The following is a 26,518-nucleotide window of genomic DNA, read 5'->3' as shown; positions in this document are numbered from 1 at the left end:
CATTAGACTTAAAAAAACACTGAAGATGGGACCATTGTACATTTATGATAATTCTCTAATTGAACACTAACTCAAACAAGCCGATCAAAATGTTCCCATCCCAGACACCCATACCAGGAAAGGCATAATTTGTACTCCTTATGAACATTTATTTTTATGTAGAAGATCAAATTATACCACAGAAAAGAAACCAAAACCAAGCAATTAACTTTATGCTTGGGCATTACCTCGTTTAGACGGATGGAGCATGAAGGGCCAATGTACCCTAGGCCTTCTAGGAGTTCCTTTAGACATTTATTCTTATGATGAAAGCAAACACTGCACTAATGATTTAAATAGCTTAGTCAGGAATCACAGGGGAATTAACAGACTCAACAGCAATGGGTGTATCTGTTTGTTTTCATCAAGGATGGTACAACTCAATAAAAAAATACCCTGGCTTTGGGTACAGATTTCTTAGATCATTCTTCTCCTTTGTCGGAGTAGCTCAATTATGAGAGAGGTCTCCAAAACATGTCAGCTTCTATGGAACAGCTAGTTAATGACAATGCAGATAACCTTGCAGTACAAGAAGAATCCCTGCTGTCTTTAGCTAAAATAATTTTGCACAACAGAATGGCCCTTGACTTTGTTAGTGCAAAAAGGTGGAGTATGTGCCATTGTTAACTCCTCTTGTTGCACCTAGATAAATACTACTGGAAAAGTAGAACAAGGCATCAAGAAAATTTGCCAGAAAGCTACCTAACTCCATACAGAAGATACCAGCAGCTCTAATGATTGGTTTGACATTTTCAGTTGGTTACCCAACATGAAATCTTGGGTTAGCTCTCTGGTAAAATCTTGGCTAGTTATACTCCTTTTTGCTGTCATTTTCTTTTGCCTCGTCAAGTGTTTTTTGTTTTTCTTTTTCTTGCATCACCCAGTTCTGTACCGAAACTTTCACCCCCACTAACAGACAGTGTATCATGTCTTTGAAGAAACTACTGTGACTCCTATAGACTCATCTGCTTCCTAACTTGGGTCCTTACCTAGATCAACTGTTTTCTCCTTTCTTTTAACTTGGCCTTCCTCCCAATCGGCCCTCTAAAATTTAGATAGCACGGTGAAGACATCTTCAGTAGTACTCAGCTATCCATCTGGTGACATCTGAGCCCTATCATTTGTTGGATAGCATCCAGGGTCTTAAGTGGCTTAGAATGGTAAGCAGCCACCCACAAAGCCACCAAAGCCCTTGCATAAGACAGGTTACTCCTTTGTGGGTGACATGAGACCAGCTCACCCTGAAGATCAGACCTCACATATGGCAAGGAAACAATAAACAAAAAGTGCCCAGCTAACCCCCTTAAGGGTAGTATCTGGGGCCTTAATGAACTATCATAAATAGGCAACCAACGAACCAATTCAAGGAAAGTAAGTCCGTACAGAAGACAATAGTGATCAAAGGATATCCAATCAAATTCCTGATCAAAAGGAAGTCATGATAAAGTGAATAATCCAAAACAAAACATAAAAGGGCTCTTGGCCTAGGCTGGACTCATGTTACGGGAGAAAGAGGGACTCCATCTTCATCCATATATCCCTAAATTCTACTTCTGCTTTAGTACAGATGAAGTGGAAATTTTTAAGAGGCACCACTGCTCTCTTTCTGAAATGTGGTTTTGCTTGCCTTGCTTGTACAGGTGTCACAGAAAGAGAACAAATTGTGGTTAAGCTTAAATATGTAGAAAGATATGGTTAGAGTAAGGTGATGTTAAATAGAGACATACTTATGGCTTTTCTGTATCAAAACCCTTTTTCTTCCCTTAAGCATTCCAACAGAGTTTTTCCACTTGCAGTTGTTCTATTCCTTCAACAAACTCTTTGCGTTTATATTTTAGCAGAATCTCCTGTATAATGCAGATCTAACTCCTGTTTTTGCTCCCTTGACAATTTCTCTAAAGTAACCTAGTTTAACTCAGGCTGCAGGTGTCTAAATGATCTAACGCTCCAGGAAACATGTGACATTAGTGATCAGCCAATTCTCAGAAGATATCCCCCCCCGACTCCCTCTAAAAACGTTATTATGACCCCCTTACCCTTATCATAATTTGTCATGCCTTTGCTCTAACCAACTCAAGTGTCAACCAATCAGAAATGTTTTAGCTGTAACCTCTCTGCAGCCCAGCTGCCTGCAGCAACTCTAACCAATGAAAATAGCTTTAGATGCACCCCAGCTGCCTGTAGTTTTTACCTTCATAAACCCTTGTCACTCCATGCCTCGATGGAGCAGTCTACCAGTAGGATTCACTGTCTCCCCAATTTGTTTGTACTCTCAATAAATCTCTTTAATTTGAATTTTCCAGAGTCTGAGTTTTACTCTTGGACAACCAATCACAAAATAGACTCATCAAATAAAATAACACGACCTATTCTTTCTTTACTTAGGCAGACTCTGAAAATACAAAACTATATTCTATAGCTTTATACACTACCACAGAACCATTCCAGCAAAAACATGAGTATGCAGTTTACTGATATAAAGAGGTAAATTCAAAACACAAACCTGAAACTTCTTACTAGAAGCACAAAGGAGCTGCTTATCTTAAAATGAAAGGAAAAATTAAAAAACAGTGAAAATACTAACCCACTACTACAGTTAGAGCAACAAACAATCCTAGGTTTGTCTGGAGTTTTGTCATTGTTGTTTGTTGATTTTTTTTTTTTTTTTAATGGAAGAGCCTCAAAGTGGTGAACATCTAAAATGGAGACTAATACCATCATCGTTTTGTTTTAGGCCTTGGTTTTCAATATAACACTGAGTCTCATACTTCATAAATCTTTGTAACTAGTCAATCTTTGGTTTATGCAGAGCCATCATCACCAAAAAACGAGCAAATAAAACAACCTCTCACTCTCACTCTCTCTCTCACATACACACACACACACACACAGAAACGCCACTAAGAGGTTGGGATGGAGCCACTCATCCTATTTCTACAGCCCCTCATCCAGACTAAGGATGCTAGATTTAGAAGATAAAAATTAGCAAATATTTTATCTGACAGCCCTAGTCCAGAGTCAAATTCAATCCAGGTAGAAATGACCAACACCTCACCAACAATCAAGCAATAAAATTTAAAATAATTTTCAACAGCCCACAAAATCTGTACCTCGGTTGCCCTTAAGTTCTTTCTAGCTCTAATAGTAAATGATTTAATAACTATGGAAAATATTCCCCACCTTAGACTAAACCAAACTCAAAACTCCATTCAACTATCTTCTGCCCCAGAAGCAAAGGTTACTTCTGTCCACTGCTGTGCTGATAACTATGACAATAATAATTACCAATGTATACAGTACCACATATCATAAATCAACTTCACATAATCTCCTGACCCCCTCCACACACTTGGTAAACTAGGAATATTAGCTCCACTTTACAGATTTGAAAATTGAGGCTAAGTGATTTGACCAATGTCAAAGTCCAGAGATCTACAATTCTTTCATCTTCCTATTATATCATCAGCCAAGACCCTGTGCTGGCAGCCCTTTACCAGATGCTTTACCACCTCATTTCTCTTTCTATACATCATCTAAAATTAAAACTAACTTTGGAAGTGTCCTAAAGTAGACCTCCTTCACAAAGTTTTTTCTACATCAACCAGCAGAGGACTAGTAACTTCCTGTGAATCCAAGAAAGACTCTAATCTTACCACAGAATTCTCAAAAATATCTTCACCCATCTTCACCCACTTACGTATTTTCCCTGTGCATCCATGAAATGTTTATATGGCTCAAATATTTTACCATTATTTCCTATAATGCAGAATAAGCAATACTGCTTTGGGGTTAAGATGTTTCGCTGTGTCTCTGCACTAACTCAGGCTTTTATTACCCAAGATTCTAGAAAGACAGAAGTGACAGCTGGGTAATTCCACCTGCAAAGCATTGTGCTATGCAAGTTTGACAAAAAATATTTTATATTTGCATGCTTATTTATATTTTAAGAAGGGCTTTTGAAAAATATTTAATCTCCATGAAAATATGTAAATACAGGACAAATATTATTCCTATTCTATAGATGACAAAACTGAAGTTAAGAGGTTGAATTTCTTGACAAAATCAAAATGCTGAAGAGTGACAAGACTGGAACCTGTCTTTCAACTTCTCCCCCAATGTTCATAAAGCATTTGGTACAGCATCTAGCACACAGTAAATGCTCAAATAATGTCAGGTATTATTGTCATGAGAAAGATAAAGACAAAAGAAATATGCTCATAGGAAAAAAATGTGAGTAAACTAATGGCAATAACCATCAAATTTGTGAAGAAAGGTGAAAGAGGCACATCAAATTGTAGAGGATGTTAAACCCAGGAGAGAATTTCAAAGTGTAGAACAGGTATTGTCATGGATGGAACTGTGTCCTCCAAAAATATGTGTCAACTTGTCCAGGTCATGATTTCCCAGTATCGTATGATTGTCTACCATTTTCTCATCTGATGTGACTCTCCTATGTGTTGTAAATCCTATCACTGTGATATAATGAGATGGATTAGCAGCAGTTATACTGATGAGATCTCTAAGATTAGATACTGTCTTAAGCCAATCTATTTGAGATATAAGAGAGCAGAGAGACAGGGGGGCCTCATACCATCAAGAAAGCAGCACTGGGAACAGAGTGCATCCTTTGGACCCAAGGTTCCTGTGCAGAGAAGCTCCTAGACCACAGGAAGAGTGATGACAAGGACCTTCCTCCAGAGCTGACAGAGAAAGCCTTCCCCTGGAGCCGGAGCCCTGAATTCAGACTTCTAGCCTACTGGCCTGTAAGAGAATAAACTTCCCTTTGTTAAAGCCATCCACTTGTGGTATTTCTTACAGCAGCACTATACCAAGACAGGGCTGTTACTACTGAAGAAAATAAAAGTAGCAACAATAATAAGTGCAGCAGCAGCATCTAACATTCACAGTGTACTTATGCTTTCATGGCATACTTGCTGTGAGCCAGGCACTATAGTAAGTGCTTGTCATACAGTCATACTTCATTTAATCTTTGAAACAACTTTACATAAGTACTATTATTATCTCCATTTTTACAAAGGAAGACACTGAAGTTTAAAAAAAAAAAAATGATGAGTTCAAGGTTTCATACTAAGTAAGTGGCAAAGCCAGGATTCTAAATCATGTAACTACCCAGCTGCTACTACTTATTATGTCTGTTTCCCAAGACACTCAATAGAAGACAAAGCAATCTAAACTTACAGGGAAAGTTAGATGCAACTGAATTCTATAAGGTGATCTTGTTTTAATTAATGACTTTTAAGAAAGCTAATGGAAGAAAGAGAGAAAGAAAGGGAAGGAGGGAAGGAAAAAGAGATCGAGATTTCTGACTCATCCCTCTCAGAGAGGCACCTTGACTCCTCTGAGAATCTGATGAAAGTGCATGTCAGTATAAAGTTGAATATACCATTTCTTGATGTACACCAACCACACCTTGATCCCCAGGTTAAGAAATCTTCTCTCCCCTTTCATGATTAAAAATACTCACTAAACCAAGAATACAAATTTCTCAACATGGTAAAGGATATTTATGAAAAACCCGCAGCAAACATCATGCTCAACGGTGAAATGCTTTCCCTAATAAGATCATGGAACAAGACAAGGCTGCCTGCTTTCACCACTGCTAGTCAACACTGTGCTGAAAGTTCTATCCAGGGCAATTAGGAAAGAAAAAGAAATGAGGCATCCAAATCAGAAAGAAATATCTCTATTTCCAGATGACATGATCCTATACAGAGAAAATCCCAAAGAATCCACAAGAAAGCTACTAGAGATAAGAAATGAATTCAGCAAAGCTGCTGAGTGAAGTCAGACAGGAAAGAACAGATATTATATGACCCCGCTTATTTGAAATATCTAGAATAGGCAAATGCATAGAGACAATAGTTTATTAGTGGTTACCAGGGGCTGGTGTTAAAAGTTTGAAAAGAGGTAAGAGGTGAAATAACTCTAGAAAAATGGGAGAGTGAATGGCTAGGGAAATACAGAACTTTGGGACAATACTGTCCAACTAAGGTTAGTGCTCATGAATGTAAAAAGGTCTAGACAACATGATCAATACTTTTCTCCAGCCATGTTCAACTGCATGCGGTACAAAGCAGAACAGGGAGAAAGGCAGATTTAATCAGGACAGCTCTGTCAAGCATTCACTACCAAAAGGCAGGGAGGCAAGAAAGGTGAGAGTATGCATGGAAGTGATGATCACGACAGACAAGGCACAGGATCTCAGGTAGATTTCCAGGGAAGTACAGACACAAAAGCAGGGTGAGGCAGAGTGAGAAGGAAGTAGGATCAACAAGCTATAGATTCCGTAGGGTTTGAAAAATCTGTGGAGTCAGAACATCAGAGAAAGTAGAGTGGAAAGAAGAGGTGACAGTGGATGAGGAATTGCTGACACTGATTTATTATGGAGGGGGAGCAGTTATTAGTAAAGACAAGGTAAGGATCTTACCACAGGAATGAGTAGAAGACAATATCATTGGAGAGAAATTCAAAGAAGTGAGAGGACAGCAGTCATGCTGAAGAGCGTGCTATGAGCCTGGGAATAATATATTCAAGGGATGAGGGAAAGTGTTCTGAAAGTCTATTAAGTGCCCGCAGCAAGAAGAGGAAGAGGTGTCCAGTGCATCAAATCCGCTGAGTTTTAGGAGAAGGAAGGAAGGAAAAAATGTCTGAAATGCCTGTTAGGAACAAGCAAGGAACCAAACCAACCTCTAGGACCAGAGGTAGGAGTGTTGTGGCAGTAAAAGCCACCACTACTTAAAAAGGCTATGGGAGAAGCAATGTCCTCAGAGATGAGTTGGGATTTAGTGTGAACAAAAAGGTAAAGGGAATGCCCAGAGAAGAGTGAGGATACAGGAGATTTTGCTGATGACAGACCTAATTCTAGAGGGCAAAGCACAGTGATGTATCCCTTAATGTCCACGATAAGGTCTGTGAAATAGGACATTATATGATTTGACATTATGTGAACATCCCTAAATCAGGAGCAATCACCTTCAGTTGTTTTCCACCTTCATGTTGTTTAATAACCTTTTGTTTCACTTCCAAATTGATACTTCTTTGCCTCTTGCTTCTGCTATCACTAGCACTGGTTTTGCTGCATTTGGGACCATATAGATCCATTTCACGGTAACATTTTTTAAATAAAATTAAACAGAGATAATGCTACACACTCAAAGAGATGTGTGATACAAGAGACTGAATGCTGCTATGAGTGGAAACATACGCTGTTACACAGGCAGTGTTTCGTCCTGTTGTGCACAGGGTTGCTCTGAGTCAGAACCAACTCGACGGCACCTAACAACAACTGTTATATGGTAAACCTTTTTATTCGTAAGGAAAGTTCACAATAATGATAGAAAGTATAATATAGTACATACATAAGCCAGTAACGTAGATGTTTATTATCACTATCAAGACATATGCATTACAGATTATATATGTACTGTACCATTATGCATACGCCTGGCAGTGCAATCACTTTGTATAGAAGAGACATGAGATAACACATATTGTGTGCGGGAAGCTGTTGCATCCACTATGTCTGGTTACATCCGTTACATTCCATCTCCAATGGAGACTGCTAAACTCTATTACAACCTTATGGGGCCACAGGCATGTATGCAATGCAGTCAGATGGTGTCTGAACAAATGTTATGCGGTACATGACCGTAGTAGGTTTTCACTAGTAGTCAAGAGACGTTTTCCTGGTAACTACTGAAACTGAGTATCTTTCCACAGGTTTATAGGTCATTCAGGTGCCCCCCATTTTTAATCGAATTATTTGTCTTTGCTGGATGCACAAGTGTGGTATAATTGCCCCCTCCTCATCTTCCTAGCCGCTAATGGACATAATAGCTACTAGTGGACATAAAGTATATGCTTTAAGGGGAGACGACTGCCCTCTGGAGAAACCCAAAACTCTATCTTAGTGGGGTAAAGGGAGAAGGGCTGTTCTCTGGTGCCAGTAAATTGTAGGCCAGCCCACTGCCTACAGGGGGCCTTCCACTTTCACTACTCCCTTTTTACCTTTTATTGCCCCTTTTCATTATTCTTTCCCCTACCTGCTCTCTGTACATGCTATTTGGAAGAAAGATATGGCTGTCCAATTAGCATTTAATCCTGGGGAGGGGGGGAAATTTAGACATTCTCCTCCCAAGACATGAACTGTGGCATGCTTGGATGTGATCTACCATCATCCTGTGGATGGGAGCCTAACTTCGGGGAACCTACTCAGCCCTGTCCTGTTGACTCTGAAGTATAAACACCTGTTGATCATGTCCTTCAAAGTGTCTGGTCTGTGCTCCACTCCAAACGGTCCTTCACTAAGAACTTGTGAATAAGGTGACATTGCAGTCTTTTTCTCATTAATATTAGTTCATTATAAATTCTTGATACAATATACATAGTGTCTTCTCCCAGTCCGTCTTGTCTTTAACTTTGCAGGTGCTGGGATTTTAGTGTATAAATTCAATTTTGATATAGTACCACTTTTATTCATATTTTCTTTTCTGAGTTGTGCTTTTTGTCTTGTCTGTGGAATCAAAAACCAAACCCACTGGCATGGAGTTGATTCTGACTCATAATGACCCTAGAGAACAGAGCAGAACTGCCCCATAGGGTTTCACATTTGGCTTTCACATTTGGTCTTTAATTTTTGTAATACGTGGAACACTTCTATATGTTATTTCTAGTTTAATTGTTACTACACTATTACACTCAGAGAATATCATTTGTCTGAAATTTCCTTTACGACCTAGTTGTGGCCTACTTTTACACATGTTCTGTGTACCCTTGAAAAGAATATATTTCTTGAGTGCCAGTCATTGAACAAAAATACAAACACGCACACAGATATGTACACATACATTTATATTAGATCAAGTGTAACTGTATTCTTAATTCCACTAGATCTTAATTTTTTTTCTGCTGATCTCAGTTCCTGAGTGACAGATAATTAATATTTCCCAAAATGATTATAAATGTACTTTTCCTGTGTAATTCTGTTAGTTTCAGCTTTAAAAATTTCAAGCCTATGCTGTTAGTTATATAAAAATTTAAGTCTGTTACACTTCTTGGAAAACTATTCTTTTTATCATCATGTAATTTCCATCTTTATCCTTACCAATACTTTCCAGGTTGAATTCCATCTGATTTAATATGAAAATTGCTATACCAGCTTTGAAGTACTTCTAGAATACCAAGTATTTGCCTGGATTTTTCTTTGTTGTAAACCTTTCCTTAAGGTTTCATTTTAAGTGTGTCTCTAGTAAGCAAGTATATCATTCGATTTGGAGGTAAGAGTTTCAATCCAATCATCTGCCTTTTAATAATTTAATCCATTTAGATATATTTCATCTACAATATTATATATAATTTACATTTATGTGGAGTTAGATACATTCCATATGTAACAATATAAATTCCATATATTTTTGAACATCTATAAATGTTCAAAATTAATACCTATTTTTTGTAATCATTTTGTTTTAAAGTTGTTATTCTTTCCTTTGAGAAATTTAAACTCATTTATTTGACAGTTCTCTTTAGAAAAATGTTACTTTTTTTTTTTCATTATCTAAGGAGTAAATTCTTTCATTTGCAGAATATGTTGTCAATATTTTATGATATTATTTTTCCCATGTGCTTTGTTATTTTACTTTGCAAGATTATTTTGAGTTCAAGTTTCTTGTATTTTCGTTTTTTCCTGTTCTCACCCTAAGTTCAAACCTCATTATTTACTAGTTTTATGGTTACCACCATCTGGCCTACCATGCTTGTATCTATCATCTTCCTTTGTGTTTTTGACTTACCATGATTTTTCTTGGCTATTTTTCTTCCTTCTCCTGCCTTTTGCTGAACTGAAAAACTTTTGCTTGTTCACTTTCTCTTTTCCTCTGCTTATGCAGTATTTTTATCCTTTTTTGATTTTGCTGTTGTTGTTGAAAATATACACAGCAAAACACACACTAATTCAACAGTTTCTACATGTACAATTCAGTGACACTGATTACATTCTTGGAGTTGTCAACCATTCTCACACTCCTTTTCTGAGTTGTTCTCCCCCATTAACATAAACTCACTGCCCTCTAAGGTTTCATCTAATCTTTCAAGTTGCTGTTGTCAGTTTGATCCCATACGGATAGTTCTTAAAAGGGCACAATGTTCATTGCAGACATTTTTTATTAGCTAAGCTAAACTATAGTTTGGTTTTAAGAAGACGTCAGGGGATATTTTTGATTTAAGGTTTAAAGATTATCTCAGGGCAGTAGTTTTAGGGGTTTGTCCAGCCTCCATGGCTCCAGGAAGTCTGGAGTCTAGAAGAATTTAAAATTCTGGTCTGTATTTGCCCCCTTTTGATCAGGATTCTTCTACAGAATCTTTGATCAAACTGTTCAGTAATGGTAGGAGGGCACCATCCAGTTCTTCCGGTCTCATGGCACAGGAGGCCGTTGTTCTTGGAAATCATTAGCCACACATTCCATTCCTTCCTCCTATTCCAGACTCTCCTTTTTCTGTTGCTCCAGGCGAACTGTGCCCTGGACGTCTGCTTGCAAGCTTTTAAGACCCCAGGAATTACGCAACGAACTAGGAGATAAAACAGAAGCACTAAACACATTATTAGGCCACTTACCTGAAACCATGACCCTAATCCTCCAAACCAAGGAACCATGTATTTGGTTATACATAAGCAACTTCTGCAGCTGCTTTTTTTTTTTTTTAAGTCATTGTTGTAAATATGTCTATCACACAACTTTTGCCAATCCAATTTTTTACAGGAATGGTATTTTTATTTTTTTAGTGGCTAGTCTTAAATTTTTACCACACACACACACACACCATTCATGTTTTCCAAGCAAAGACTTCTTCCCAAGTCAGACAAGGATTTTATCACTCTAACTCCCTTCCAATCTCCCTACATCTTCCATGTTAATACCAACTAAAATTGTAGTCCCACCTTTCTAAAAACCACAATAAATTTAGTTGTTTTAAAAAAAAAAAAAAAGAAAGAAACTACTAATAATTGGAGCCTTGGTGGCATAGTGGAGTTAAGAGCTCTGGCTGCTAATCAAAAGGTCAGCAGCTCGAGCCCACCAGTGGTTCCTTGGAAACCCTGTCAAGCAGTTCAACTCTGTCCTATAGGGTCATTATGCATCCAAATGGACTCAATGGCAATGGGTTATTAATAATTAATGAGATTTACTAACATATTTTACAGGTATCTTTTTCAATCAAACTCTTTCCCTCCAGGTTTCCTTTTCTTCTTGCTGAAGAACATCTTTAATAGTACTTTCATTAAGAATCTGCAGGTAAAAATCACTTAGTCTTTGTATATCTAAAAATGGCTTCATTTTCTCTTGCACTTAAATGATCATTTGGCTGGGCACAGAATTCTGGGTTAAAAGTTATTTTGCCTCATAACTCAAAGATATTGCTCCATTGTTCTTTTGTGGATAACAAGTTTGCTATTTATGTGTCACTCTTCTGTGGCTTTGTTAACTCCCTGATAGTTTTAAAGAAAGGAGTCCTGGTAGCACAAAAGGTTAAGCACTCAGCTGCTAACCAAAGTTCCTCACTTCGAACCTACCAGCCATTCCGTTTAAGAAAAGATCTGGCAATCTGCTCCTGTAAAGATCATAGCCAAGAAAAGCCTATGGGGCAATTCTACTCTGCCATATTGGTCACTATGAGTCAGAATCAACTTGATGGAAAACAATAACATTTTAAAGATTTTTTTCTTAACCCTGATGGTCTGCAGATTCCCTAGAATGAATCTAAGAATGGACCCATTTTTATTCATCCTGCTCAGTTTTTAAACTCAGCTTCTGAGCTCTTGAGAACACAGAAAGTAAGGAAAATTTTCAGTGTTATTTCTTTACATATTGCATGCCCACCATTTATTCTTTACTTTCAGAAGTCTAACAAAACATATATTAGAATTTCTAAATCTTAAATTCTGTAGTATTTTCCATCTCTTAAGTTTTCTGAGATATGTTCTAAATCCTTCTCAATAGTGTCTTCCAATTCACAAATTCTTCCTCTAATTTCTTTGTTCCAATAATTGAAGGTTTTTAAAAATTCACTGGCAACATTCTAATTTCTAAGGTTTCTAACTGATTCACTTTTATCTATAAATGTTCAAAATTAATACCTATTTTTTGTAATCGTTTTGTTTTAAAGTTGTTATTCTTTCCTTTGAGAAATTTAAACTCATTTATTTGACAGTTCTCTTTAGAAAAATGTTACTTTTTTTTTCATTACCTAAGGAGTAAATTCTTTCATTTGCAGAATATGTTTTCAATATTTTATGACATTATTTTTCCCATGTGCTTTGTTATTTTACTTTGCAAGATTATTTTGAGTTCAAGTTTCTTGTATTTTCGTTTTTTCCTGTTCTCACCCTAAGTTCAAACCTCATTATTTACTAGTTTTATGGTTACCACCATCTGGCCTACCATGGTGCCACTTTTCAAGGTCTTTTATTGGGACCTTATAATTCTCACCCTTCAAGAGTATGGCAGATTCAGTCCCAAACTAGAAGGCCATTCTTCAGTGGCTGTCTCCATTCCCTTCTCTCTCTTCAGGCATCGGATATCCCAGACCATAATCCCAGGCAGAATGTAGCTTTTTCTGTCTCCTGGTGCAGAGCCCTGTATAATTCTCCAGTTTCACACCATGAGCCTGGATCTGCTTCCCCACCACAAAAAGGGCATTTCAGCCTCTTTTATCCCACAGCAACTGATCTTCTGTGATGCTTCTGTCCGCTAAGTTTGGGATCCCAAGCACCATTTACCTGTCACTGTATGTTTCTGTTTTATATCTGACCCAGGGGGTGTTTACTCTATTTTTTAAAACATTGTCTTTTTTTATTTTTTAAAAAAAACATTTTATCCCCGATGCTCCTGTGTATGGGGAAAGGAGCTTCTTTGTGAACTCACTCACACCCATATCTTGACTAAAGTCTTTGCTTTCCTTATATGAAATTTTTGGTATACATAATACATGCTAAAGGAGCCCTGGTGGCGCTGTAGTTAAGAGCTCTGCTGCCAACCCAAAGGTCAGCAGTTCAAATCCACCAGCCGCTCAGTGGAAGAAAGATGTGGCAGTCTGCTTCTGCAAAGCTTACAGCCTTGGAAACCCTATGGGACAGTTCTACTCTGTCCTATAAGATCATTACGTGTCAGAATCAACTCCATGGCATACCACAACAACAATACATACTAGTACACAATGGCAGCAAACTAAAACTACGTGAAAAGTTCACAGAAAATAACTATGGATTAAGACGCTAACTATAATTAACTAAAAAAAAAAAACTTTTTTAAAAATAATGTAAGTTTGTTTTCTCTAAAATTTTAGTAGAGCAATTTGGAAAATGTTAAGAGCCCATACAGCTTTACTGTCCTACAACCTAAAGGCATCGTTCTACCAAAAAAGAAAATCATGAAATAATTCACAAATGTGGAATGTGTGGCAGAAGGGTTAAGAGCAGAAACTGACAACCTGGGTTCAAACCCTGGCTGTGTCACTTACTACCAAGTCCAGTAACCTTTCTCTGCCTCAGTTTCCTCATCTGTAAATGAGGATAATAATGCCTACATCAAAGAGTTGTTATTAAAACCAAACGAATTAACAGTTGTAAAACATGTAGTACAAACTAGGCACATAGTAAGTACTAGGTCCACATGTGTTAAGTACAAAATATTACATTAAATTTTTACATGAAAATATACAATACTCAAACCATAAAAGAATTAGATGTTATAACATAATATATTCAGGAAGTAAAATTAAAAGTTAGTAAGTGAAAAATTATATATGCTATACCTGTTTAGCAGTTTTATGAGTGCCTTGAATTGTTCTCTTCGATTTCCCACCAGTTTGACACTTAGGCTTTCCTTCAAGGCAAAAATAAAAAGTAAATAAATAGAGACGGATCAACAAATAAAATAAAATTGAACCATGGGTAGTAAAAAACAAATTTCCAAAGTCCCAGACACTGCTTTTCTTGAATGGCTTCCTCAAAACAAGACGAAATCAGCTTCTTAAAAATGTCAGGTGCTCTGGCAATTTAAAAATAGTCAAGTTGCTGAAATTCTCAACATATATGCAAGTCTGGAAAATATTTCTTTGAATTCAAATTTTATTTCAGCAAAATAATTAAGAATACATTTTTGCCATATAAAACCCAAATATTTTGTTTTAATTATCTGATTTATGAAATATATAGCTTCATTTTGAAAAGGGAGGTTTTCAACTCTTTGTATTTTTGCAATTAACAGATACATCTTTCTTAAGTTGTTTTGTAATCATTCTATTCTTGGGAGCAGTTCAGAACAGGAATAAAATTCACAATGTATAGTACAGATTCAATTTTGTCCCCCCAAAATATGTGTTGAAATCTTAAGCCTGTAATTAAGGAGCCCTGGTTGCACAATGGTTAAATGCTCAGCTGCTAACCAAAGCATCCGTGGTTTGAGCCCATCAACCGCTCCACAGGAGAAAAGACCCGGCAATCTGCTCACATTAAAAATTACAGCCTAGGAAACCCAATGGGGCAGTTCTACCCTGCCCTACATGGTTACTGTGAGTTGGAATGCAGTAGATGGCACAAAACAACATATAGCACAGAGTGTTGACCACTAGAATATACACTCCACGAGGGCAGGGATTCTTGTCCTTTTTGATCATTGACTATCCCAATAGTGCCTGGCATGCAGAAGTACTCAATAGATATTATGCTGAATGAATCATTTTATGAGCCAAGTTGTTTTTTATCCACATGTATTTTTCTCTTAACTTTTTTTTTTTTAAATAACAGCACGGCACTCTTGATTTCCTTTAATCAGAAAAATAAACTTGTAATTCCGAGCAGGTGGGCAACCCTGGGTGACCGACCAGTGGACACCTATAAACCTGTCCACTGTCCCCGCTGTTGGGTCTGCATCATGGAGGCCAGGGTCTTCGGAGAGGCAGATGCAGAGGGTCCAAGTGTCAGGGACGCCTCCCTGGGCCTGAGAACCAGCACAGCACTGGGGATGTGCACGGCACTCCCCCCCACCCCCCCCCCCCCGCAGCTTGTTTACGGGGCCACTCAGGAGGCTGCCACTGTGAAATGAGGTGACGTGGATGGCGCTAAGCCTGGCAGCCATCTCACCCAGGTCCCTTCCTTCTGGATCAGGTGCCTCTGCAGAGCTGCCACTGCCACTACCCTCCCGGACTCCCCTTAGCCTCCATCCCTCAAGAAGCACCGGGAGTGGGGCTGCCCTGAGACAAGGTCAGGGCCCTGAGGGTGCGTGCTCCAGGAGGCCAGTGCCGGGGCCCAAGGACAGCCCTGGAGCGTGAGGTCCCCGAGAGGGCAGCCCAGCAACCAGACAAGGCTGCAGGGGAGATACTGAGAAGGGGCCAGGCAGGGGCACTCGCTGGCCTAGAACAAGGTGGACGGATGAGCACAGGCAGCCACCCCCAGCAGACTCTGCAGCACCCCACAGTCTGGGGTGTAGCCAGGCCCATGGGCACACACACACACAGAGTATCAAACACACAGACATGCCCGGTAACACACACACACTCGCACAGGCACCACATGCAAATGCACCGCACCCACGTACACACACCACACCCACACGGAACTCTGGGTGGCTTCGAACCACCAACCTTCCAGTTAGCAGTTGAGGGTTTAACTGTTTGCCCCACCCAGGGGCTCCATTTCAGCATAACTCGGAAATGATTAAAAAGCTAGAGACAGGTTTCCACGTCACTCCCTTATGCCTCTCCTCCTACCAGTGTCGGCTCACACAAGAAACACCCCCTTGCTTCTCCCAGCTCCCCAAGGACCCTCCCCTCAGTTGGCAGGCAGTTCTGGTCCACTCCAGCAAAGCCCTCCTCCAAGCCCAACACATGTCCGAGGTGGAGAGTTATTTTCCCAATTATCACCATCCTGAAAGAAATTCTGGTTTGGCATTTGTTTAAGCTCAAAGAGAGGTATTTCTTTCAATGTCACAGCCCAATGAAAGGAAAATACGTTCTGCGATATTCAGAAACCCTCAAATGAATCATCGCCGAGAACTGTAAGCCCAACTATGCCTTACAATCCAACCTAAGCACTTGGGCCAAAAGCTGTCACTGATTTCTACTGAGATTTTACTCTGTATGCGTGTGTGTTGGTGGTGTGAGGATGGAAGAGCGGAGAAGGAGGATCAAGAGTGTGAGTGTGTGTGTGTGGCTTATCCCATAAACTAGATTATAAACCTCCTAGAGGATAGAAGCTCGGTCAAGTATCTGTTTTCCACATACTGCCTAAGCACAGTGCCTACTAATAAGTGTTTATCTGGTGAAAATGAATGGACAAACTAAATTTTGTACTACATACAGAGATACAAGCTTGTGCTTTCAAATTGGTCCCCAAAGCCTGCAGACATACATAGGCAAAAACAAGTATTTTTTTTAATTATTTAATCACTAAAAATGATTCCCATAAAATCCAGTGCATAAAGTTGCGTGGATGATGATAACACTGGTTATCAAAGGAGTTAAATCGGGCCTAACCTTTTCTACAGCACATAGAATATATTTACCTCTGAGTTTCAGGATTTTCCATGGAAAATAAGTTACCCACATATACCTAGGGCTGCCATAACACAAATGCCACAAGTGGGTGGCTTTGAAGGACAAAAATGTATTGTCCCACAGTTTTGGAGGCTAGTTTCAATAGCCCCAGATGTCTTCGGCATTTCTCGGCTTGTAGAGGGATCTTCATACGGTGTCTGTTGTCCCCCGGTGTGTTTCTCGTGTCTATTCTGGTCTTTTTATAAGACACCATAAGAAGGGGTTAGGTTTAGGACCCACTCTGTTCCAGTCAATCCTCATTAACATAACAAAATAAACCCCCTATTTCCAAACAGAGTCACATTCACAAGTACAGTGGGTAGGACTTCACCATACGTTTTGTATGTAGAAATTACAGTACAGACACTTCCTCATTAATTCTGGAGAAGTAGGAACACACTACAGCAGCAAAGCCCATTAAAATGTAAATTTCAAAAGATGCAAAAAGTAAGACTCCTGGCACAGTCCTTCTAGAATTCTCAAAATGTGACTTAATGACCTCACAATTACTTGATGCAATGAGGGCATATAAACTAGACCTAGAAGATCAGATCATTGAGTAGGGGGAGTAAAGGAGGTATCAGAATACCACGTGAGTTTTTAAACTATTTACATTGTAAGAAAACCAATCTTTTGCAAGTACTAAGCTGGGGGGGAGGGGAGACAGAAATAGAAACTATTTCTAAGTGTTCAACAAGAATATCTAATGAAAAAGGGCCCCAAAGACAAAAAATACTGGAAACCCTTTGTTGATACAGGGTTTACAATCTGGAATCACAAGAGCATGGCTTTCATCTGTTCAGTGGTCTCCTGGTACCTTTCTGCAATTCCCTTCTCTACTTCTCAAGGATCCTTAATAATCTATTGTCAAAGAGTTGATTTCTTTCTGAAATGTGATTCTGGGTCAACCTCTTAACCCACTTTGTCCTCAATGTCCCAATCTGCAAAACGAAATGAATGACTCTAAAGACTCTTCTAGCTCTAACGTACCACAATTTTAAGTTGCTATTTATTACTATCTCCAGAATAAATACATGCCAGTATCTCTTTCCACAAGGGTCTCTAAAACTGCATCAAAGAAGGTATTAAGATTTTTTTTTCCAAATAGATAAAACATACAAACAAGGCACTAAGTTTTAAGCACTTGATTGAGTGAGAGATACAAGTGAAAGACATTTGTGAACAGTTTTAACAGACAAATCTGGTCCCTGAACAACACAAACCCTATTTTTAAGACTGTAATATCGAAGGCTTAGATTGAAAATAATAGATTTTACCCAAGGTTCTCAAAGTTTTTAGAAGAGAGGGCCAGAAACAGACCCAGATAGATGTAGTGCTGTGACAAAGAAGCAAAGGTAATTCAATGGAGAAAGGATATTTAGTGTTTTCAAAAAATAATGCTGGAACAATTGAATGTCCATAGGCCAAAAAAAAAAAAATGAATCTCAACACAGACCTTACATCTTTCACAAAAATTAACTCAAAATGGATCACAGACCTAAATATAAAGCACAATACTATAAACCTTCTAGGAGAAAATCTAATGACCTTCAGTTTTCAGATACAATGTCAAAAGCATGATCCATGAAAGAAAGTAATAAGTCTGACTTCATTAAAATTAAAAACTTCTGCTCTGCAAAAGACACTGTTAAGAGAATGAAAAGATAAGTCACAGATTAGGAGAAAGTGTTTGCAAAACACATCTCTGATAAAGGACTTGAGTCCAAAATATACAAAAACTCTTCAAACTCAACTATACAAAACCAAACAATCCAATTAAAATATGAGCAAAAGATCTGAAGACATCTCACTGAAGAAGAAATACAGATGGTAAATACACCTATGAAAAGATGCTCAACAGTACTTGTCATTTGTTGTTGTCGTGTGCCATCAAGTACATTCTGACTCATAGCGACTCTATAGGACAAGGCAGAACTGCCTAATAGAGTTTCCTAGCCTGCAATCCTTATAGGAGCAGACTGTCAGGTCTCTTCTCCCACAGAGCTGCTGGTGGGTTTGAAACACTGACCTTTAGATTAGCAGCAGAAATGTAAATTAAAACAACAATGCAATACCACTATGCCTGTTAGAATGGCTATGGACTTTTGTTAATAATAATTCTGATTCATTAATTGTGACAAATTTATCATAATAATGTAGGATAATATTAATAAGAGAAACTGGGTGTCAAGTATACGGGAACTCTGTACTACCTTCTCAATTTTTCAGTAAATCTCAAACTGTTCTAAAAAATAAAGTCCCAAGGAAAAAAAATCCCTGGCCTAGACAGCTTCCCCGGAGAATTCTACCATACATTCAGAGAAGAGCTCACATCAGTACTACTCGAACTATTTCAGAACACAGAAAAGGAATAATCCAGAATTCATTCTATCAAGCCAGTATAACCCTGATACCAAAGCCAGGCAAAGACACCATGAAAAAAGAAAATAACACATGTATATCTCTCCTGAATATTGATACAAAAATTTTCAATAGAATTCTACCCAAAAGAATTCAGCATCATGTTAATAATACATCAGGACCAAGTGGGATTCATATCAGGTATATAAGGATGGTTCAACATTATAAAGTCAACCAACATAAATAAAACAAAAGAATCACATGATCACCTTGAATGACACAGAAAATACATTTGATAAAATCCAACACCCATTCCTGATAAAAACTCTCAATAAAATAGGAATAGAAGGAAAATTCCTCAACATAATAAAGGGCATCTATACAAAACCTGGGTTTATACAAAACCAACAGCCAACATCATTCTCAATGGAGAGAGGCTAAAAACACTCCGCCTGAAAACAGGAACAAGACAAGGATGCTCTTTATCACCTATTTAACATTGTGCTGGAAGTCCTAGCTAGAGTAATAAGGCAAGAAAAAGAAACAAAGGGCTTCTAAATTGGTAAAGAAGAAGTAAAACTATCCCTATCCACAGATGCTATGATACTATATGTAGAGAACACAAAATACTCTACAAGAAAACTACTAGAATAGAAAGATTCAGAAGAATAGCAGGATACAAGAGAAATACACAAAAATCAGTTGGATTCCTATACATCAATAACGAGAACTATGAAAAGGAAATCAGGAAAGCAATACCATTTACAATAGCCCCTAAAAAAATAAAATACTTAGGAATAAATCTAACCAGGGATGTAAAAGACATATAAAGAAATTAAAAAACACCACCGCAAGAAACCAAGACAGATCTACATAAATGGAAAAACATACCATGCTCATGGATAAGTAGACTCAATATTGTGAAAATCTCAATTCTACTCAAAGCAATTTACAAATACAATACAATCCAGATCCAAATACAAACAGCATTCTTTAACAAGATGGAAAAACTAATAATTAACTTCATATGGAAGGAAAGAGGCCCCAGATAAGTAAAGCATTATTGAAGACAAAGAAGTAAGAGGCCTCACACTACCTGACAGAACGTACTATACAGCTATGGTAGTCAAAACAGCCTGATACTGGTACAATGCCAGATACATTGACCAATGGAACAAAACTGAGAACCCAGAGTAAAGTCATCCACCTATGGTCACCTGATCTTTGACAAAGGCCCAAAGTCTGAGAAAAAGACGGTCTTTTTAAAAAATGGTGGTAGCAAAACTGGATGCCCATCTGTCAAAAAATGCAACAGAACCCATACTTCACATCATACACAGAAACTAATTCAAAATGGATCAAAGACCTAAACATAAAATCAAAGACTACAAAGATTATGGAAGAAAAAATAAGGTCAGTGTTAGAGGTCCTAATACCTATACCAACTCATTGCTATCGAGTCAACTCCAACTCAGAGCAACCAACATAAATAGGATACAACCCATAACTAACAATACACAAACACCAGAAGATAAGCTAGATCTTCTAAAAATTAAACACTTGTGCTCATCAAAAGACTTCATCAAACGAGTAAAAAGAGAACCTACAGACTGGAAAAATTTTTTGGCTATGGCATATCCCACAAAGGTCTAATCTCTAAAATATATAGAAAAATCCAATATTTCTACAACAAACAAATAATTCAAATAAAAAATGGGTAAAGGATATGAACAAACACTTCACCAAAGAAGACATTCATGAGGCGACCAGACATATACGTGAATGCTCGCAATCACTAGCCATTCCGAAAACCAAACCCACTGCCATCGAGTCGATTCTGACTCATAGCAACCCTATAGGACAGAGTAGAACTGCCCCATAGAGTTTCCAAGGAGCGCCTGGAGGATTCGAACTGCTGACCTCTTGGTTAGCAGCCACAGTACTTAACCACTATGACACCAGGGTTTCCCACGAGCCATTAGAGAAGTGCAAATCAAAACTACAATGTGATATCATCTCACCTGACATTACTGGCATGAATCAAAAAAACAGAAAATAACAAATGTTGGGGAGGTTGCAGGGAGATTGGAACTTTTATGCCCTGCTGGTAGGAATGCAAAATGGTACAATTTTGGAAAACAATATGGCGCTTCCTTAAAAAACTAGAAACAGAAATACCATACAATCCAGCTATTCCACTCCAAGGAATATGTCCTACAGAAATAAGAGCCGACACATGAACAGACAGATGCACACCCATGTTCACTGCAGCATTATTCACAATAGTAAAAAGATGGAAACAACCTAGGTGGCTATCAACAGATGAATAAATAAACTACGGTACATAAACATAATGGAATACTACCCAACAATAAAGAACAATGATAACTCTGCAAAACATCTCACAACATGGATGAATATGGAAAGCATTATGCTGAGTGAAATAAGTCAATCACAAAAGGACAAATATGGTATAAGACCACTAGTATAAAAACTCATGGAAAGGTTTCAACACAGAAAAGAAAACAGTCTAATCCTGGTGGCACAGGGGTTAAGTGATACACAGCTGCTAACCAAAAGGTTGGCAGTTTGACTTCACCAGCCGTTCACTGGAAGCCCTGTGGGGAAGTTCTACACTGTCCTATAGGGTCACAAAGGGTCAGAATTGACTAGACAGCAATGGAGTATGTGAGGCAGTGGAGAGGCTGACAGGCAACAATACTAACTAGACAACAGATAAGTGGTAACTTTGGTGAAAGGTAAGACAGTACATAATACTGGGGAAGCCAGCAAAACTTGAGCAAGGCCAAGTCACAGAAGCTTCCTAGACCATCCAAACTCCCACAGGGATCAAGTTACTAGGTGGAAGACCATGGTATCAGGGAACATCTACCTCAACTAGCGTAATATAGTTTATAACAAAAATGTTCTACATTCCACTTTGGTGAGTACCATCCGAGGTCTTAAAAGCTTGTGAGCAGCCATCTAAGATACATCTACTGGTCCCACCCTGCCTGAAGCAAGGGAGAATGAAAAAAACCAAAGACACAAGGGAAAGATTAGCCCAAAGGACTAACAGACCACAACTACCATAGCCTCCACCAGACTGAGTCTAGCATAACTAGATGGTGCCCAGCTACCATCACTGACCGCTCTGACAGGGATCACAAGAGGGTCCCGGACAGAGCTGGAGAAAAATGTAGAACAAAATGCAAACTCACAAAAAGAGATCAGACTTACAGGTCTGAAAGAGACTGGAGAAACCCCGAGAGTATGGCCTCTGGGCACCCTTTTAACTCAGTACTAAAGTCACTCCTGAGGTTTACCCTTCAGACAAAGATTAGACAGAAGCATAAAACAAATAATAACATACATAGTTCAACCATGTATACAAGATTAAATGGGCACACCAGCCCAGGGGCAAGGACAAGAAGGCAGGAAGGGACAGGAAAGCGGGCCAAATGGAAATGTGGAGCCCAAGGTCAAGAAGGGGAGGGTGTTGATACATCACGGGGGTGGCAACCAATGTCACAAAACAGTATGCGTATTAATGTCTAATGAGAAACTAATTTGTTCTGTAAACCTTCACCTAAAGCACAATAAAAAAGAGAGAAAGAAAGACCTAAAGAGACCCACATCAATGGAAAACCATACCATGCACATGGATAAGAAGATTCAAAATTGCGAATATACCGATTCCATCCAAAGTAATCTACAGATATAATGCAATCCCAATGCAAATACCAACAGCATTCCTTAACCAGATGGAAAAACTAATTTCCAACCTTAAATGGAAAGGAAAGAGGCCTCAGATAAGCAAAGCATTACTAAAGATAAAGGACAAAGTAGGAGGCCTCACACCACCTATCTAAGAACCTATTATACAGATCAACAGAACAGAATCAAGACCTGAGATGTAAATCCATCCACCTATGGTCAGCTATCTTTGACAAAGGACCAAAGTCCATTAAATGGGGAAAAGACAGTCCTTTTAACAAATGGTGCTGGCAAAACTGGACGCCCATCTGTAAAAAATGAAGAAGGACCCATATCTCAAACCACACACAAAAACTAACTCAAAATGGATCAAAAACCTAAATATAAAACCTAAAACAATAAAGATTATGGAAAAAAAAATAGGGACGATATTAGGGGCCCTAATAGATGGCACAAAGAGAATATAAAACCATAACTAACAATACACAAACACCAGAAGATAAACTAGATAACTGGGAGCTCCTAAAAATTAAACACTTAAATGCTCATCAAAAGACTTCACCAAAAGAGCAAAACGGGAGCCCACAGACTGGGAAAAAATTCTTGGCTATGACATAACCAACAAGGATCTAATCTCTAAAATCTATAGAATACTTTGATACTTAAATCACAAAAAGACAAATAATACAACCAAAAAATGGGCACAGGATATGAACAGACACTTCACCAAAGAAGACATTCAGGCGGCTAACAGACACATGAGGAAATGTTTGCAATAATTATGCATTACAGAAATGCAAATCTAAACTATAATGAGATACCATCTCACTCCAACATCACTGGCAATACTCAAAAATACAGAAAACAACAAATGTCGGAAAGGTTGTGGGGAGACTCAACTCTTATGCACTGCTGGTGGGAATGCAAAATAGTACAACTACTATGGAAAATAATACGGCTCCTTCTTAAAATGCTAAAAATAGAGATACCATATGATCTGGCAATCCCACTACTAGGAAGATATCCTAGAGAAATAAGAGCCACATCCAAAGTCCACCTTTCAGCCAAAGATCAATCAGGCCTATAAAACAAACAATAACACACATGAGGAATTTGCTTCGCAGTTCAATCAAGTATATGAAACCAAATGGGCAACACCTGTCCAGAAGCAGGGACAAGAAGGCAGGAAGGAACAAGAAAACTGGACAAATGGACACAGAGAACCCAAGGTGGAAAGGGAAAGGGGGAGAGTGCTGACACACTGCAGAAAACGCAACCAATGTCACAAAAAAAATTTGTGTATAAATTTTTGAATGAGAAACTGATTTGCACTGTAAACTTTCACCTAAAACACAATAAAATAAAATAAAAATTTAGGAACAGATTTATTCAGGGTTTTTATATAAAGCATACTGTAGCATCCCACTTTTCTAGAACGCAAACATCTAATAAACTTAAGTTACAAGAATTATTCCTGTAGTAAACTACACTAGGAAACCCTGGTGGCGTAGTGGTTAAGTGCTATGGCTGCTAAACAAAGGGTCGGCGGTTAGAATCCACCAGGCGCTCCCTGGAAACTCTATGGGGCAGTTCTACTCTGTCCTATAGGGTTGCTATGAGTCGGAATCAACTCAACGGCACTGGGTTTGGTTTTGGTTTTGGAAACTACACTAGGGACTGAGATTCATTATAGTGATCCTAATGTACTTTATTGTGGTATTGGTGAAGAATATTGAATATACCATGGACTGCCAAAAGAACAAACAAATCTGTCTTGGAAGAGGTACAACCAGACTGCTCCTTAGAAACAAGAATGGTGAGGCTATGTCTCACATACCTTGAACATATTATCAGGAAGGATCAGTCCCTAGAAAAGGATACCATGCTTGGTAAAGTTACAGTGTAAGCAAAAAAGAGGAAGACCCTCAAATAGATGGACTGACACAGTGGCTGCAACAATGGGCTCAAGCATACCAATGACTGTGAGCATGGCGCAGGACCAGGCAGTGTTTCGTTCTGTTGTACGCAGCGTCACTATGAGTTGGAACCAACTAGATAGCACCGAACGACAATGTACTTTATAAAAAAAAAAAAAGACCCTAAAAAATTCGAACGTGCCTTCAAAACCAAAAGGAGACTGAACTATGTTTAGTGTGAAGCTGAAATGATTCTGGTGTTCTACGCATGTTTTATCCTAATTTTCTGACGGCTGGCTTAGCACACATTGCCTTCACCTGAAGGCCACTGAGATGGGGGAAGAAAATACACACTCGCAAACACACAATTTATTTTTTAAAAAGTAAAATCATAACAGTACTGGAAAAGAAAAAGGGTACCATCATTATGCCAAGAACTTTGAGGAATTCAGAAACGCAGATGGGATCATAAGGAGCTTATTACTATTTCATTTTGTGCTAATAATAAATGTCAACATTATTTGCTACTGCAGTTTTATGGTTGTAAAATACATAAATAAATAAATAAATAAAAGATGCATCAATTGGTCTCAACCCACCTGGAGCTAAGGAGAATGAAGAACATCAAAGACACAACGTAATTATGAGCCCAAGAGACAGAAAGGGGCACATAAACCAGAGGCTACATTAGCCTGAGACCAGAAGAACTAGATGGTACCTGGCTAGAACTGAAGACTGCTCTGACAGGAACACAACAGAGAACCCCTCAGGGAGCAGGACAGCAATGGGATGCAGACCCCAAATTCTCATAAAAAGACCAGACTTAATGGTCTGACTGAGACTAGAACAACCCTGGAGGTCATGGTCCCCAGACCTTCTGTTAGCCCAAGACAGGAACCATTCCCAAAGCCAACTCTTCAGACAGGGATTGGACTGGACTATGGGATAGAAAATGATACTGGTGAAGAACGAGCTTCTTGGATCAAGCAGACACATGAGACTATGTTGGCATCTCCTGTCTAAAGAGAAGATGAGAGGGTAGAGGGGGTCAGAAGCTGGCCAAATGGACACGAATAGAGTGGAGGGAAGGAGTGTGCTGTTTCATTAGGGGGAGAGCAATTAGGAGCATATAGCAAGGTGTTTGTAAGTTTTTGTATGAGAGTCCGACTTGATTTGTAAACCTTCACTTAAAGGACAATAAAAATAAAAAAATAAAGGGAATTCTTGTAGAGCTTGAGTATTCTGTTGTATAAGGATGTCTCCAAAGAACGATGACATGAAAAAAGGAAAAAGGAGCCAGTTTGAAGGGGTTCCCACTAGAAAACTCTGGAACAATTTGAGCATCGTAATACAGTACTGGATTATAACTCATTAAATAAGCCATGAGTCCATACAAATTTAAATAAATACTTACATACATAAATACACAGAGAAGCGAAAGCTCTTCCTTACATTAGAATGTCAACTAATAAATGTAGAAGAATAGATGGAGTTAGCAAATCGCCATTCAACAACCATGAGAGTCATAATTTACTCAGCCAAGAATTATCAATGGTAGCTAAAAGTCATGGGTGGATCAGAGAAAAAGGATATTTACATAGTCTCAAACTATCTTCCCACAAATTACTCATTCATTATAAAGGAAAAAAAATTTTACTTCACAGTAGAGAAACTAGGCAGACACCTTAACCAAATGATTAAAATTGACATCACTAACAAGATAAACTGAGGTCATATGCTTCCTATGGTACAATGGAAAGAATATATCACTTCTATAGAATCTGTGCTAAAAATGCATACCTGAATCTAATCATGAAAAAACATCAAACAACCCCCTGTGAGGAATACTCTACAAGCCCTTGGAAAATTTCAAAGAT

General features: G+C 38.5%; 1 protein-coding gene across 11 annotated transcripts in view; it reads right to left on the bottom strand.

The window, feature by feature from the left end:
* Window positions 1–26,518, bottom strand: part of SCAPER (S-phase cyclin A associated protein in the ER) — a 495,697-nt gene that overhangs the window by 432,219 nt on the left and 36,960 nt on the right. For 10 of the 11 annotated variants that reach the window (XM_049852841.1, XM_049852843.1, XM_049852837.1 and 7 more), the window contains one exon: window positions 13,867–13,937. The exons of the other annotated variant lie outside the window; for it this stretch is intronic. In XM_049852841.1, the coding sequence (XP_049708798.1) occupies window positions 13,867–13,937 (71 nt within the window). The remainder of the gene's footprint in view (window positions 1–13,866; window positions 13,938–26,518) is intronic. 11 annotated transcript variants of the gene reach the window in all.

The sequence above is a fragment of the Elephas maximus genome, chromosome 13 (assembly GCF_024166365.1).
Source record: "Elephas maximus indicus isolate mEleMax1 chromosome 13, mEleMax1 primary haplotype, whole genome shotgun sequence".
In the NCBI taxonomy this organism is placed as follows: domain Eukaryota; kingdom Metazoa; phylum Chordata; class Mammalia; order Proboscidea; family Elephantidae; genus Elephas; species Elephas maximus.
The sequence above is the reverse complement of the archived record's forward strand: the minus strand, read 5'-3'. Positions and strand labels throughout refer to the sequence as shown.